General features: G+C 39.7%; 5 protein-coding genes across 5 annotated transcripts; 2 read left to right on the top strand and 3 right to left on the bottom strand.

Annotated features, from left to right (window-relative positions):
- Positions 1-862: 862 nt before the first annotated feature.
- On the top strand, positions 863-3388 carry ARC1 (G4 quadruplex nucleic acid binding protein; the record flags this gene model as incomplete). The annotated part of the gene is made up of 6 exons (XM_064830653.1): positions 863-1820; positions 1876-2067; positions 2130-2225; positions 2288-2311; positions 2372-2584; positions 2649-3388. The coding sequence occupies 6 exons, from the start codon at positions 863-865 to the stop codon at positions 3386-3388; spliced, it is 2223 nt and encodes a 740-aa protein (XP_064683155.1).
- Positions 3389-4351: 963 nt separating this feature from the next.
- Positions 4352-6106, top strand: SPT7_1 (Transcriptional activator spt7; the record flags this gene model as incomplete). The annotated part of the gene is made up of 3 exons (XM_064830652.1): positions 4352-4648; positions 4710-5043; positions 5103-6106. 3 exons carry the CDS (start codon positions 4352-4354, stop codon positions 6104-6106), a joined length of 1635 nt encoding a protein of 544 aa, XP_064683154.1.
- Positions 6107-9254: 3148 nt separating this feature from the next.
- ATC70_011459 (uncharacterized protein) lies at positions 9255-10332 on the bottom strand (the record flags this gene model as incomplete). The annotated part of the gene is made up of 4 exons (XM_064830651.1): positions 9255-9574; positions 9634-9836; positions 9928-10084; positions 10143-10332. The coding sequence occupies 4 exons, from the start codon at positions 10330-10332 to the stop codon at positions 9255-9257; spliced, it is 870 nt and encodes a 289-aa protein (XP_064683153.1).
- Positions 10333-11560: 1228 nt separating this feature from the next.
- ATC70_011458 (uncharacterized protein) lies at positions 11561-12656 on the bottom strand (the record flags this gene model as incomplete). The annotated part of the gene is made up of 2 exons (XM_064830650.1): positions 11561-11694; positions 11753-12656. The coding sequence occupies 2 exons, from the start codon at positions 12654-12656 to the stop codon at positions 11561-11563; spliced, it is 1038 nt and encodes a 345-aa protein (XP_064683152.1).
- A 708-nt stretch (positions 12657-13364) lies between these two features.
- On the bottom strand, positions 13365-15711 carry ATC70_011457 (uncharacterized protein; the record flags this gene model as incomplete). Its single annotated transcript, XM_064830649.1, has 11 exons — positions 13365-13591; positions 13643-13724; positions 13783-14031; positions 14133-14238; positions 14293-14357; positions 14434-14518; positions 14579-14775; positions 14840-14913; positions 14966-15205; positions 15360-15600; positions 15661-15711. 11 exons carry the CDS (start codon positions 15709-15711, stop codon positions 13365-13367), a joined length of 1617 nt encoding a protein of 538 aa, XP_064683151.1.
- Positions 15712-15755: the final 44 nt, after the last annotated feature.

Below are 15755 nucleotides of genomic sequence, written 5' to 3'. Positions count from 1 at the left end.
GAAATCACATCTCAAATATGTTCAGTTTTCGCTGTATCTTGCATAGTTTGGAGTCGTAATAAACACTGTAAGCATGCTATCTGGGTCTATTCAATCTGTTTTCATTGAGACAGGCCAAGTGCATCGTGAAAGTATCAGATATACAGTTACGGCTCGTTTATCAGAGGTTCTCACGGCATAATGGAACGTCAAAAAGGAAATTGCAGCATGGTTTTTTGGGATTGGACGCTCTTGCAGTCATTAAGCTCAAGCCTCATCTCTGCTAATCAAAATCAAACATGTTTATGGAAATAACATCCGCCATGATATGCTATAACGAGGCCTATATGTCTCTCATTTCCAGAAGAATCAAGCCACTTATTCAGATTCATTGGATGATGTAAATTATGTCATTGGCAACGTAGAGTTATGTTGAGGCCGAAGCACACGGAAGCTTGAGCTTGCGATGAATGTTGAAGACGAATTTGATTCGATCAAGGAGGTTCTTCTGTTAATTATGACTTCCAACCACTAGCTGGCTAATTTGATTCATGTGCATGATGATCTGATGTACACAACAATGGCAATGAATATAGCATCTTACGATATGCAAGCGTATAAATAGCTAAACATGCATTATGAGTTCATGACAATAATAAACACTTCATGTAAATAGCCAATAGTAACCGATCAAGCATTCATCTCTTTACTTGTTTCGAGAATGCTTTGTGTAAAACAACCAATTTAAACACCACGCCACTGCTTTACCCCTTCAATAAATCGTACAACTCTCGTGTGCATTTAGCAACATTTATTTTAACCTTTCATTTTTTTTTTCCTTTGCCATTATTACTTTCTCTCATTCTATTCCCATAACGCACAGATGCCACATCTTCATCCATTCCAAGATTCGTTTTGGGCTCCTACAGCGTCCAACGATTACAACATTGGATACTCAGTCCTGCATAGTAAACTCAAGCAATCTACGGCCGAAAATAAAGTTATTGTAGATTACATTAAGCAACGAATCAATGCCGAGAAGAATCATGCTACATTGCTAGCGAGTATTGTCGCTCCTACTACACCTTTCGAGAGTGATGTTGGCGGCGCGCTCAAGAAATGCTTCGAAGTTGTATGCGCAGAGAGTCAGGATTCAGCCAAGGAACATACAAGCAGAGCCAACGACCTAAACACTACGACATTGGATCCCTTGGTACAGTTTTTCAACAGATACGACCGCATCATCACTCAAGCCAAGAAGACAGTCGAATCTCAAATCAATCAGTTCGATGTGGCATGCAAACTTATGGAGGAAGCCAAGCTATTCTATGTAAATCGATGTAAAACCCTGTTGGCTGTCCAGCCTGACTACACAGATGTGAAAATGGGAAAGGCACTGCAATTCCCAACACGTGATCATGCTTGGGTTTGGTTCACAGATCTGTTCAAGGAAGAAGAATACACTAAAGAGCAACTCCAGGATCTGCTAAAAGATATGGTCTCCGACGAAGAAATTGTAATCAAAAGCCTGCTGGATATTCAATTCTTGAAACTGGAGGATAACAAGTATATCAAGCAACAAAGTCTGATTGCTTCTGATGAGACAGACAACACAGTAGTATCGGAAAGCAAAGGATTCTCTGGATTTCTGGGTAGATGGGGCGGTCAACAACAAGCCAAGAAAGAAGATATGCTCTTCGACATGATGGAGGCAGACAAAGCGTATCAACGATCAGTGACTCAAGCAGAGCTTTTACGAACACAAACTGAACAAGTGCTATATGTTCATTATGAAGAGATGGAAAGTTTGGAATTGGAAAGAATTCAAACGATTAAGCAAGGTACATGTTTATCGCAAAAGCACCTGCCGCCCCTATCTGACATGTCGGACAACAGCATTTATTAGTATGGCGGCCTCGTTATCAAATACAATTCCTAGATGCAAAGAGACATTCGATAATATGATGCTTTACCAAGAGACGTTGAAGCCAGACAAAGATGTGCAGTTTATTGTTGAACAATACAGAACAGGGCAATACTGCCCGAAACCTATCCTATACGAAAATTACTTTCACAGTGTTGCTGCAGGTACATGGTTACTCGCAGTAGTATTGTTATTGCTGCACATATTAACATTGCATACTACACAGATCAACTTTTTGGCGTTTCACTAGAAGAAATTGCAAGAGTACAAGGTACAATGGTACCACGACTGATCACTGTAGGTTTATCTGTGATTGAATCAGGTGAGTTGAAGCTATACACATTGCATCGTACGTTCAACCTCTAAATTTGCTGTTAAAAATAGGCTTCTCAAAATTGTACGATGAGGGTAAATCTCCTAGATTATCAAGATAGCTAGGATGTGATAAGAGACTAATGTACACTGTAGAAAAGAATGTTGTCTGGACAGCCAGTTTGCCATTAGACAGAGTGCATGCAGCGCGAGCAGAGATCAATACTAGCAAGCCAATTACATGTGAGTCTCTGCAGAAGTTTGACCTCCTGTTGCTAGCGTCTCTACTTCGACTCTACTTGTTGGAGCTACCCGAATGTTTGTTTACATTTGAATTATATGAGCCATGCAAATTATTGTACTCGAATCGTAAGTTTTGCTCTGTTTCTTGTGCGACAGATTCGCGGCTAATACATTTCATTCTCAAATGTAGAGAATCAAGATACGGACAGTCGGTTAATGTCGATCAGCAAGCTATTGGCGACATTACCAACAGCCAATTATCACACAGCGATGGCGCTGTTGGGCCACTTTCATAAGCTTGTAAAGCAAATAACCACGGATACCCAATTCACATCATCGTCATTAGCCAAATCATTCAGTTATATTCTCATGAGACCTCACACTGAATCAAAAATCAGCATTCACGAAAAACATCCTCAGCGTTTGCTATATGACTTGATTGAGAACTTTGATGCTATTTTTACCCAAGAATCACACTATGCCCAGGAAAAGAACTCGTCGAGACCATCCATCATTATACCCAAGGAGAAAGAAGCAGCAGATCCCATTGCAAAGAAGAAGTCCAACTCGCTGGATGAAAGCAGCAGCAACAATAGTAGCAGTGCAAGCCCAAGCGCAAGAACTAGCACATCGTCTTACAATGTCACTAGGAGGTCGTCCATACTCTCCTCATTCATGCGCAGCAGTCAATCTACGCCTACTTCTGCTATGAAATCCAAACCGCCACTGATCATCCCCATGCCATCATCCAGTACGCTATTCGAGGACCCTGATGAAATTGAGCGATCCTCAGAGTCAACGGTAGTAACCACACCTCCGCATACAACGTCTTCCTCTATTGAGCCTCATCACAAATCAGTGCAGCTGGACGATAGTTACATGATGGAGGAACTGGCAAGTCTAGATTCCTTTTTTGAAGACGAGGATTAGGGCCAAAATTAGAAGGTTCTTAATGTGGTGTGATACGCTAGGTTTTTTTTATATCTCTTTTCATATCTGGATATCATACCAGAAAATCTTCTGAAAATGTCAAAGTAAATCATAGTACATCACTAAATAAAATCAAAAGCAGCACAATGCATTGCTCATTGTAGAGAATAGAGTTTCTAAATGTGGAGACATCAATGCAATTTTATTTGAAGGAAAAAAAAAGTGGAGAACATGATCAAAGACATAAATAAGCATGTCCATCAGACGAGGATAAGATTAGAAACTTGTCAAGGAATCGCATGATTCAGTACTCTGATGTCACCTTTGATAGGCTGGATTGAAACCTTACCTCAACTGTGTGTCCGCTAAGAGACAGAAAATGGGAAATATCTAGAATATATTGACAGCTATCATCCAGAAATCTTGGCCCGGCCATTCACTTTGCTCAGATTGATATCATAAACAGTTTGAATGATATCAAACGTAACCGATTCTGCCTCATTCGTATTCAATATCAAACATTCAATTAACTGACTTTACTGTGAGATGCAAGTGGAACATGAATACATTACATCTGGATCTTTCCCAATGTCTTGTAGTTACAAAAAGTCGAGTAACTATTGAAAGCAGGGATTAGCGAGATGGAATTTTCGGTTCAGATGTTCATCTTGATGTCGGTTACCATAGCATCACATTTTGCAAAATAAATGTCGTCTTAAACAACGCCCGGATCGGATATGAATACTAGAATGATTTGATCCCGTATCCTCTTCGTTTCCCGACCTATTCATGTTTCTGATTGATATCGAGACAGAGTTTTAATAGGAGACCTGTCAAAACTAAAAAAAAAAAAAAAAAAAAAAAAAAGTATATATAGAAGGCCATAAATGGGTCCTGAAAGTATCTTACCCTCATTTGAAATTCACAACATCATTCATACCCCACAACTACCACATATAAACAATGGCATTAGATAGTAAAGAATATCATCATGATGGAGATCACGATAGTGTGCATAGCGGACGTAGTCAAGTCAGTACAATGACAGCATACGATGTGGATGTCGAACAACCAGATATTGCACCATCACCACCAGCAGTAAATCGCGTGACAAAGATGTTGACAACCAACTCCTCCGAGCCGTATTCTGTATTCCCTCACAACAAAAAGCTATTGATCGTTGCCATCTGTTGTCTAACGGGCATCGTATCACCACTATCAGCCAATATTTATTTTCCTGCATTGGACGCCATCCAAAAGGTAAGACGACAGAGTTACACAAGATCAGAAAAATAGACATTCGTAACTGACAGATACATAGGATTTGGATACTACAACTGAATTGGTGAACTTGACTGTTACAGTATATATGATTTTTCAAGGCCTCTCTCCTTCATTTTGGGGCTCGCTAGCTGATCTATGGGGCCGTCGACCCGTTTACCTTGCCACGCTTATGGTGTACATGGGCTCTTGCATCGGTCTTGCATTGGCACCTAAATATTACGTTTTGCTCATCTTGCGTATGCTTCAGGCATTTGGATCTAGTTCTGTCATTGCCATCGGTGCTGGTGTAGTAGGTGATATTGCAACGCCCTCTGAGCGTGGTAGCTATTTTGGTCTCTTCTCAATGGGTCAGATGCTTGGACCTGTTATTGGTAAGTCAGAGCACATCACGCATTCCAACAGATGATACTCACATTCATTTATATAACAGGGCCTGTGATTGGCGGTATTATCTCTGAATACCTGTCATGGAGATGGATCTTTTGGATCTTGCTGATGGTCGGCGCTGCTTTCTTTATAGCCATCTTATTTTTCTTGCCTGAAACTCTTCGTAGCCTAGTCGGAAATGGCTCTGGTCATGCTAATCCCACTCCAATTCAATGGTGGAGACACCGTCAAGCTCAAAAAAATCGTCAAGAGCAACCTTACACTGATGACGATAGCTCCACTATCCACGACATCAAGAAGCCCAACCGTTTTCTTCAGATCCCCAACGTCACCCAGCCCTTCCTGTACTTGTTTGAAAAGGATGTTATTTGCGCATTGCTTTACAATGCTATTCATTATGCAACATACTACTGCTATCTGACATCCACTACTAGCCAATTTGTCTTGCTCTACAACATGTCTGAAATCCAGATTGGTCTCTGTTTCTTATGCCAAGGTGTTGGCTGCATCTTGGGCAGTTATTGTGAAGGCAAGCTGTTGGACTACGACTTTAGAAAGACAGCTACTGAATCTGGTTTCGGCAATGCTACCCGCGGTAAATTGCCTACTGAATTCCCCATCTTTCGTGCTCGTCTGCGCAACGTGTGGATTAGTGCTGGTTTGATTCAAGTGATCACTCTATTTTACGGCTGGATGCTCTACATTCATGCGCACTTAGCTGTCATCTTGGTTCTTCAATTCTTGGTTGGTTTTGCAAATACAAGTCTTTTCAATATCTTCCAAACTTTGGTGGTAGACTTATTCCCTGGTAAAAGTGCTACAATTACTGCCACCAACAACTTGGTACGTTGTTTGCTCGGTGCTGTTGCTACTGTCAGTATTGAGCCTGGTATCCAAAACGTAGGCGTTGGCTGGATTTTCACCATCATTGGCCTTGTTTGCGTCGCCTCCAATGTCTTGGTTCCTGTTCTCTTCAAATTCGGCCCACGATGGAGAAAAGAAAGGATTGAAAGATTGGCTCGCAGGTTGAAAGAGCAAGAACGTTAATTGTACATAATATCATCGTTTGTAATTATTCTTCACCATCTTATGTAATAATATTCCCCTTTATAAGCATTATAAATAATATCATACACATTTACGTGAGATTACGATACACGCAAACTGTCATTCTACACATACACCATAAAGTGTCATGTATAATCTGCAAAAATAAATGCCTAGTTTACTTGAGAGTGCAAATGCTTGAAAATTACCTGCTATGGAGATTTGTTTTCAAACTGTATGTAAGTCTCAATCATTATATTTACTGTAAAACACTCAAAAAAAAAGTAGCATATCCTTTCAAAATTTAAAGAACTGAGTACCGTACAAGATGAATAAACCGCCGGCGAAAGCGTCATTGGGGAGGGAATTGGGGGAAGATCATAACGCGTCTAATTCAACACTTGATAGCATTGATTTATAGGGGGTTTTTACCGTAGCGAAGCAAAAGTGGAAACCTATGACAACTAAGCATCCAATCCAGCATTTGATAGCATTGATCTATACGAGGGCTTGAATGTAGCGAAGCGGATATGCAAAACCATAGTATTCAGCAGCAAATTCGGTTTCTCATTTCCATTGTTAATAAGCTTGCCAACAACATACCACATCAACATTTGCATGAATTAGCTTTATTAAAATCAATATGCCTTCTATTCAAATTAGAAATTGCACAGGCTGCAGAACTGCCCTTCCAGAAGATTACAGCTACCAAAGTTATGATTCATGTCGTGTAAATAAAAACTATAAAGCAATACATAGCCAAATTTGACAGTTTTCAGACCTTTATATCTTGACATGTAAACCTTTCTGAGCCGTCGGAATAACGCTAAGCAATTGTACTTGAGTAGTAGTAACTTCCTGACACCTTTGGTCAACTTTTTGGAGACAAAAAAAAACATGGGCAAAAATCGACCAAAAAGCATGAGGTACCCTTCATGATTTTCATTGAAAATCAAACGATCGCGTTTTTGAACTTGAAAACGAAGACTTTTACTATGGCATATATTGAATCAAAATGTTTCTGTCGATCCAAAGCAACCTCTGAAACCACTTTTATGAGGTTTTCATATGCAAAATATAGCTATTTTCGCTAAAAACCTCATTTCATATTTTACCAAATTGCTCAATAAGTTTAGTCAAAACACCTATTACAATTAGCACCATTGGAAGCGCCTTAAAAAGTACTCCAAGAATGTATTAGGAAGCATCGAATGATCATTACAGTTTATATAGTCGAATTGCTCAAAATAAATTAAAGAAGTCGAAAAGGGGCAAAATCTGTCCAATCTTGAACAGAAAAAACTAATCTGCGTTTTAATTATTTTTAGTGGCGGCATTGCTGCTGGCTGACCCAAATGCCTTTCTGTTAATGACAATGATGATGATAATAATGATGGTTGCGATGATGATCAAATAGGGCTCATGGGGTTGAAGTTACAATTGCTTAGACCGAATAATTTCTTTTTCTTAGGAGTTTTTCCTTATAAAGGTGCCTTTTGCAATGACAATAACTCAAAAAAGTCGCTGTAGATCGTATGCAGTTCTGTATTTTCTTATGACCAGCTTTATAGTGCCCTCTCAAGAGCAACATCAGCGAATGGGTATCTCACTCTCCTGACTCTGATATAGCACCCTCCCCCCCTTTTTTTACTATTAATTGGTTGTTTAAAATCTACTTGATATGCCAGATTTTCATTATCTCTGATTTGAAATGTCTTTAGCAAGAGCCCACAGGGCGACGCTGACATCGAGCGTAGCGAGTTTGACCAGCTAGTATGATACAAAGCAGGAATCAAGCGTCTCCGTCATACTTCACTTGAGTGATCAAGTAAGGAGAGTAAATAACACGAATGAAACATAGCTTCATTATTCCCTTTCCAGAGGAACCACTAGTAGATCATGGCTTCAAATTGTAAATGAGTAAAGCAATGCACATTTCATACAAACTTTTGTTGTAAGTGATTGTCAATTGCAAGCTCACTCGACCTTTAGGGATGGAATAGACGATGCAGTGATCCATATGCAATGCAATTAGATTTGCAATATTACGGCCTTTGACTGCAGGTAATATTCTGGCGTCTACTCAAATTACCTCTCTGCCTGTTTGTGATGATTTGACATGGATAGCGCTTTTTGCAATGCATTTGCAATTGCTTGGTAGTTGCTCCAGAATGCCTGTAGACACGAAATGTATGCGAAATGTATAGCCATTTTCAGAATGACAGACATTTTTTTTAATACGACATTACGCCCTGCTTTGCCACACCTCGAGAGTACACACAAACGCTCCTAAAGCAACACTGCAACACCTTCTTAGATGATTAATAAAAACGAGTAGATCCAGTGGATGCTGTAAATGTGGGCTGATTCTTTGGCATTCTAGAATACTTGGTAGTATTGATAGAAAAACTAAAATGATTGTGTGTACCTCTTTTGTAACTGTATTGGGAAGATGTCTGTATACATGACATGACATGTTTAGATGATAAACTACCCAACGCTAGGATCTGTTTCTTTTCTATTATTTAGTAAATAACTGTCTGTACATGTACAACATGAACGGATAATCCGAAGATAATGTATCACCAAACCAAAAAACATGCCATTTCCTCATGTAACTTGTACAACAGTTTACAAACAACTTTTTTCTCCATTGCAAGCGATACATTTGGATGGTAGATGCTCGGACCAATGGACGTGTGTGATTTGAAGTTTATTGAATCATGTAATCTTATAGATAGCCGAGAAGAGAAAATCGAAACAAGACTTTGGTATACGATAACATATTCACATATTTATATAAAGAGAGGGGTGGGGTAGAGGTGATGTATATAGTAGTGAGGGTATAATAGTATTGTATATATAGATTTGTTATCAGAAAAAAAAAGTTAGGGGTGGGAGTTTGCGGTCAACGCTTATTTACATATAAAAAGAAAGTTGAATGTGTGTGTGATAGAGAAAGAGAGAGAGAGATATTGTGTACATAGATCAAGTGAATGAAGGCGATGAGCTGGAGAAACGTTTGTAGGAAGGAAGGAATGTAGTCAGTATATGGGTTCAGAGAATGGCTGCTTCAGACATATCATAAAATGGAGTAATAAAATCAAGAAAAGGTGCCATGGTTAGCTTAATAGTGCATAGAGTTGTATCACAAGAGTAAGGCCGGGGAGCCACTGCTGATGAAAGAAGCATCACCAGCTTTTTCAAATGCATTTTGAGGTTGTTGTTGTTCAGTGAACGAATACAGATGATGCGAAGAAACGGATGTGACAGAGGAGCGACTACTAAAGTTGTCATCGCAATCCGGTGTGTTGGAGTCTTCGTATTCGAGTTCTTCATCGGTTTCTTCAATAATGCTGTCCGTGCCAAAATGGTCGCTTGTCATTTTGTAAATCAAATTCTCATTTGCTTGACGGAGCTGATCAATTTCAGATTGGAAGCGTTCTTCCTTCTGAACCGTTTGTTTAACTAGATACATGTGGCATTAGACACTGCGAGTCAACATGGAAGAACACGCTGCTACTCACCATATTCAAGCGTGCGCTCAATGATAGTGCCTTTGGAAGGTCTGCGATCATTTTGCAAATTAGGTAGTGAATGTGCAAGCTGCTGGAATTTGGTGTTCAAACATTCACGACGTGCACGCTCAATGGCATTGTGCTCAGCTCTCTTTTGAGCTTTATTGCCACCCGTAGCGTTGCTGGCTCTATCTTGTTGGTTCGGGAAATGGCTATGAATTACATTGTTACACTTTAATAATTGTAAATTTTGGTGGCACTTTTTTTTTTTTTTTTTTTTTTTTTCTTCTGGTAATTCATTACCTCATAGAGTGAGAAGGAGGGGATGCGGAGGAGGAAGGTGAGTAATGACCCATTTGAGGTGTCATGAATTCGTTCAAATGTTCATTGGACAAGAGCAATGGGCCCATTTGATGGTTTTGTGGATTCTGATGAAGCATTTCTTGTTGGTAATACATCACTAACAGATCAAAATGTGATTAGATATATTTCAGGGGTGAGGCTCTCATTCAACTTACTCTCCAATGCTCTCTGCTGCTGGATAGCAGCTTGTTGCTGTACCTGACGAATGCGTTCAAGTTCAAGCTGCTGCAATGTCATATATTGCTGAAGATGCTGCTGTTGCTGCTGCTGAGGTTGTTGAGAATAAAATGCTGGATCGACGACATTGAATGTCTGATTGTAGTGAGTTTGCTGCATGGAGCTCATATTTGAAAAGAATGCGACAGTTTGCTTGAGGTTTTATAAGATATAAACAACAAGAGGAAAGAGAAGAGAGGAGAAAGAGTTTGCGAGCACGAAAAGTGGGTACCTTTTAAAGTTTTTTTTTTTTTTTTTGTTTATCACAAAGCCAGAGCAAGGGGTTAATCCCAAAGTGAAATGATTCCAAGGCAAAGCCAAGCAGCAAAGGGATAAACTCCCCGTCTTTTTTTTTTTTTTTTCCTGTGTGTGTATCTATCGTTTGGGTGCACAGATACTGAGTCTACACTACATCAAAAATACATGCATTCAGTATATGGTATGCATCTCTCTTGCTCTTGCCGATTTCGCATCATCCCTTTACTTTTATCTGTGTAAAATCCAAGGAACATGTCGGTTTAACTGATTCAAGAATTTCCGCACCCTCACATCAGCAAGTTACACGACTTGTCAATATAATTTTCTTGTGTAAATTGTATTGAAAAATTGGATGATGTTTGAGAAGATGTTACAAGAGTGATTCGGAACTAAGTTTGTGGTTCTAACCGTGCTTTCACTATATTTGTTCATTGCCGAAGAAACTAGTCTCTGTCGCATCTAGTTTGCCTTGCCCTGTTTACTGACTTTCATGTCATGGGCTATAGATGTCATTCCCGTCTTCTCTCTTTTGCCCAGTGCCCCTCATCCCTCCTCACTGGTTGCCTCATAACCCCAGGAAGACCAGGACATTGGGTCGTACAATCTGACGGTGCACGAGCCTTCAAAAACGAGCCTTGTCAATTTTTAAGTTTTTTTCCCTTAGATAAAGCAGTTATTGCAACACTCACGAACAGGCACAGTGTGTGAATATTTGCCTTTTAATTGGTGGTATGCAGTCAATTATGTGTATCTGCAAACAACAACAACAGCAACAACAAACAGTATAACCGGATTTAAGAAATTGGCTGCTGGAAAACTTGATCAGTTGTGTAACTGATTTCCAAAAAGAAAAGCAGATGTTACGGAATACATGCCCGATGGGAATATAATAAATAAATCAATTTTATTGTGCTGTTTGTGATGATTATTTACAATATTAATTCACAAGGTAAGGCCCTTGAATGTGTGTTTGATTGAAATTCAACGGTATAAAAAAAAAGACGGATCTGATTTGAGGATATTTACATAGAGTAATGGTCAACATTATCATATAAGAGGATGGCTTTTGAAGTGGAATATAGATGTTAAAATGCAGATATTAGGCCTTGGTTCTAGCCTTGATTTTGGTGGCAGTAGAGGAGCCCTTGTTATTTCTGTGAATGCGGATGTGTTGACTCAAATTGTCAGTTCTTGCAAAGCTTTTACCGCAATCTTTGTAGGGACAGGAATAGGCTGTGAGTAGAAGGATGAGTATAATGCGCTGAAGGGATATTCGCATGGATAGACTTACGTTTTTCTTTGGTATGGATGGACTTGATGTGTCTTTTCAAATGCTCTGAACGTTTAAACAACTTGCCGCAATCGTCATACTCGCACAAGAACTGCTTCGCATCAAGCTCACAGGAAGTCTCTTTGTACTTTTTGCAATCATTAGACGTAACACCAGATACATCATTGCGTCTAGCACGTGTTGATTTCTTGACTTTGGCTTTTCCTCCACCAGCAGCACAAGAACTGGCCTTGGTATCCCTCTTGTCATTAGCCTCATTAACGGTTTGTTTGTTTTCATCTTGATCATCATCATCATTTGTTGCTGCACTGTGATGTGACACAAAGGGTGATGGAGGAGACACGCAGTAAGCCTCTTGCTGTTGATACTGAGTAGGAACCAGCTCCAATAAATCGTAGATGGATAATTCATGCATCTGAGATGAGCATGAGGATGAAGACAGTGATGGAGTCATTAATTGAGAGGAGACAATAGTGGGTGTAGGTAGTGCATCAAACATCATGAATTGGCCCTGCTGCTGCTGCTGTTGTTGGTGTAATGGTGGAAATGTGAATTGGTTGCATAAAGGTGATTGCCAATCCAAAGGGCGTCGATAGGCTGATAGTTGATCTACAAAGCATCCGTTGCTGTGAATGCAAGGGCAGCAGCTCTTGTGGCTGTTACCAGGCAATTCGCTGTTCATGGCCAGTGGTGAGGGTGCTTGCTGATGATGGCTGTAGTCCAGAGTGGAGCCCACTGGTGATGTCTCGAGAGAAGAATCACTAGTATAAGAGAGATAATCACCATAGCTCATTCTTCGAGCAGTAGGAAAAGGAGGAGCCAGCTGAGGATCACTGTTGTGTCTAAAACGATGATACGTGATGGGGCTTGAAGGCTGATGTTGATTCAAGTAGTTGGAATACATATGATAGATTATGAAAGAGTGGATGAGAAAGAAAGAAAGAAACAAATGCATTCGACCGTGATTTGAATGCCCCTTTTATACTGTTTGATTTGATCGTATGGTTCAGATCATCATGTAATTTCCTTTTCATTTCATGCTTTCAAGGGCTGTATGATATACGCATATAAGAGATTTTCATTACACATCTTGTGTCTCTCCAATTAAACCTCGGACAGGGTTCCGAGAAGAGTTGAAGGTGGATATTCATTATACTACCACCACTACTTTTCACCCTCATGATCACTTTTGTTATTATTATTACAAGATCTGCATTTGACACTCGACCTTAAATAGGGGATGATTTACGTAGTTCTTGTTCGCAGAAGAGACCCATTTCTTTGTTCATATCAACAACAACCTTGATTATATCATAACAACAACCTTGATTGTTACACTCCATTCAATATCACATCTATCAAAATTACTCTCAGGCCACCTCGTGTGCTCCACACATTGGCATTATGCTTTTTTTTTTCTGCCTTTTTATTTAGACTTTCAATGATGTGCGAAGCACGAGTAAGCCGTGAGCCAATCAAAGGCTATACTTGGCAGGCAAAGCATAGTAAATAAAGGAGTAATAGGCGATAAACAAATAAAAACGTGCTCAGACTACATACTATAGTAAGGATTTGATCCGAATAATGCATAATTTTATTTCAAATGCTGCTGCTAACGATGATGTCCATCTAACAAACCAGCTTCCTCCTCAGCATCCAATGCATCAGCAGACTCTGGTTCGCTGTTGTTGCTAGGGGCTCTGAATAGTGCGATCAAGAAGCCCAGGATGAACGATATTAAAAATAGCCATTGAGAATAATAAAAGATGAGGCCAAAGATGGGAGTATTTAAGGTGATGCGGTCGATCAAAGTGGCAGAGACAGTTGGAGTACAAATTTCTATTGAGAATAGTCAGTACCTAGCAAACATTGGATTTATCCGATACTTACCAGTGGGAGCATAGATATCACAAGGCACAATCTTGTCTACCTCATACGTACAATCTCTTCTTCCTCCCTCGGTGTGGTTACACTGCAGTTGAGAAGTAAATTAGTGTTGTTCTGATTACTATTATGTGTGCATGACATACATATACTTGGCTACCATAATGCGCATATCCCGGCGCTACGACGGATGTGATGGAGTAGTTCAATGCCAACAAGCCAAAGGTGAGCAGAATGGCAGAGAAAAGCAATCCCTGTGGAGCAGTAGATCCTCTCTTAATACGGTACAAGGTGACCCAAAAGAATCGCACGCCAATATGAATGATGCCTGTCATGGTAGCCAGGAAAAAGTAGATGATGATGGCCACCATAAAGATATAGTCCAAGGGGAATAGCTAAATATAAATATAAATATATATATATATATAAATATATACATGCATTGTAAATGAATGCATACTATCTCATTACAACAACAACAACAACAACAACAAACCTTTTGCAAATGCACAAATATAAAGTTGATGGGATTAAATAGCTTGGGATGGCTGATGATATAACCACACTTTCTACCGCACACGGACCAAGTTACTTTGTCAATGCTATGATACATGTCGTCAATAGATATGAAATATTGGTCTGCTTTACAAACTTACATGGTCATAAACATGGATACAGCCATCAAGACGACAAAGACTAATATGATCAATCCGATTAAAACCTAACAATAAACAAAAACAAGTATGCGTTACACCAATAGAGTCGATAATAAACAAACAGCTCCTTATTTTACTTACTTGAAATGGTCTAAGCACCTTCAGTACTTTTTGAAGGAAATTGCCCTTATCTTCCTCAATGCCACTTAGACGACGCACAAGAATTCTGGATTCAAGTGTGTTATTAATAGACAAGCTCCATTTTAGACATCACAATTTAGCTTACCGTTCTTCGTCGTTCAAGTTCTCTAATGTACGGTAATCATGTGCTGACAATGCTTGATCTGATCCAGCATACTTGTGTTCAATCAAGCGCTGCTGTTCCCGGACCACAACTAACCGATGATTGATTTCATCATGTTCTGCATCAATTCTACGCTTGCCTTTAATTAAATTAAATGGTATAATAGATAAACCGGGTGCCTATGTATACCAAATGCAAGACATGAGTCTGGATGATGCGAGATGGAGTGAAAAATAGACTCACCGTATAGACAATGAAAACAGCCATGCCGGGTACAAATAAACAGCCTACAACAAACCAGATTGCCTTTGCTCCATCTATAATTGGAAATTAATCATGCTGCATTTTGTATAATCATTCCTGACGTACGACTCTCTGTGAGCAAATACTTGAACCAATCCAAATCAATGTGTGGAGGCAAGATGTTTGGCTTGAGGAATAAGCCAAATAAGAACAAACATCCAACAATGGAAACTGTAAAGATGGTGTATTTCAGTGCGCTTAATCTGCGTTGACTCTTGGATTGACCCTCCTCTTCGTACTCTTCATAATAGAAATAAGCATATGGGATCACGAAGAAACTAAATGCTACGATGGATCCGTAAAAGACTAACGATATAAAAAGCATGTTGGTTACCATGGCAACTTTACAAGCCCAAGCCTTAATCTTAATCCCCCCCCTTTCTTTTCATCTTTATGTCCCTCCCTCCCTCCCTCCCTCCCTCCCTTGATCTGATTTGACAGTTGATGTATTCATGCTTACCGTAATACATGATTTGAACTGTAAATGTCATCCAATAGATGGTATCTTTATCTGCCCATAGCTTTTTTAATCCAGTACGGGAATCCACGGTGGATGAAACCAAAAATATATCGACGGGTAGTAATGCAACGGTCGCAAATATCAATGCAAGTGCAATCATGGTGACAACCGTGGCTGATAACTCGGAATCCCTTCTACTTTGGTAATATTTTGTAAATGCAATACTAAATAAAGACAAGCACTGCAAAGGGTGCGTGTGTGTGTGTTATTATCATCCTTGCAAACGAAAAGCATCACTTACAAGAGCCGTGATTGCAAACACGGTCCATGCTATTCCTACAGCGGCAGGCATATTAGGCTGGTGAATTGCGATGGTGATGAATAAAGTTGAGGAAA

This window comes from Mucor velutinosus, assembly GCF_035048745.1.
Source record: "Mucor velutinosus strain NIH1002 chromosome Unknown tig00001564, whole genome shotgun sequence".
NCBI classification, from domain to species: Eukaryota; Fungi; Mucoromycota; class Mucoromycetes; order Mucorales; family Mucoraceae; genus Mucor; species Mucor velutinosus.
The sequence above is the reverse complement of the archived record's forward strand: the minus strand, read 5'-3'. Positions and strand labels throughout refer to the sequence as shown.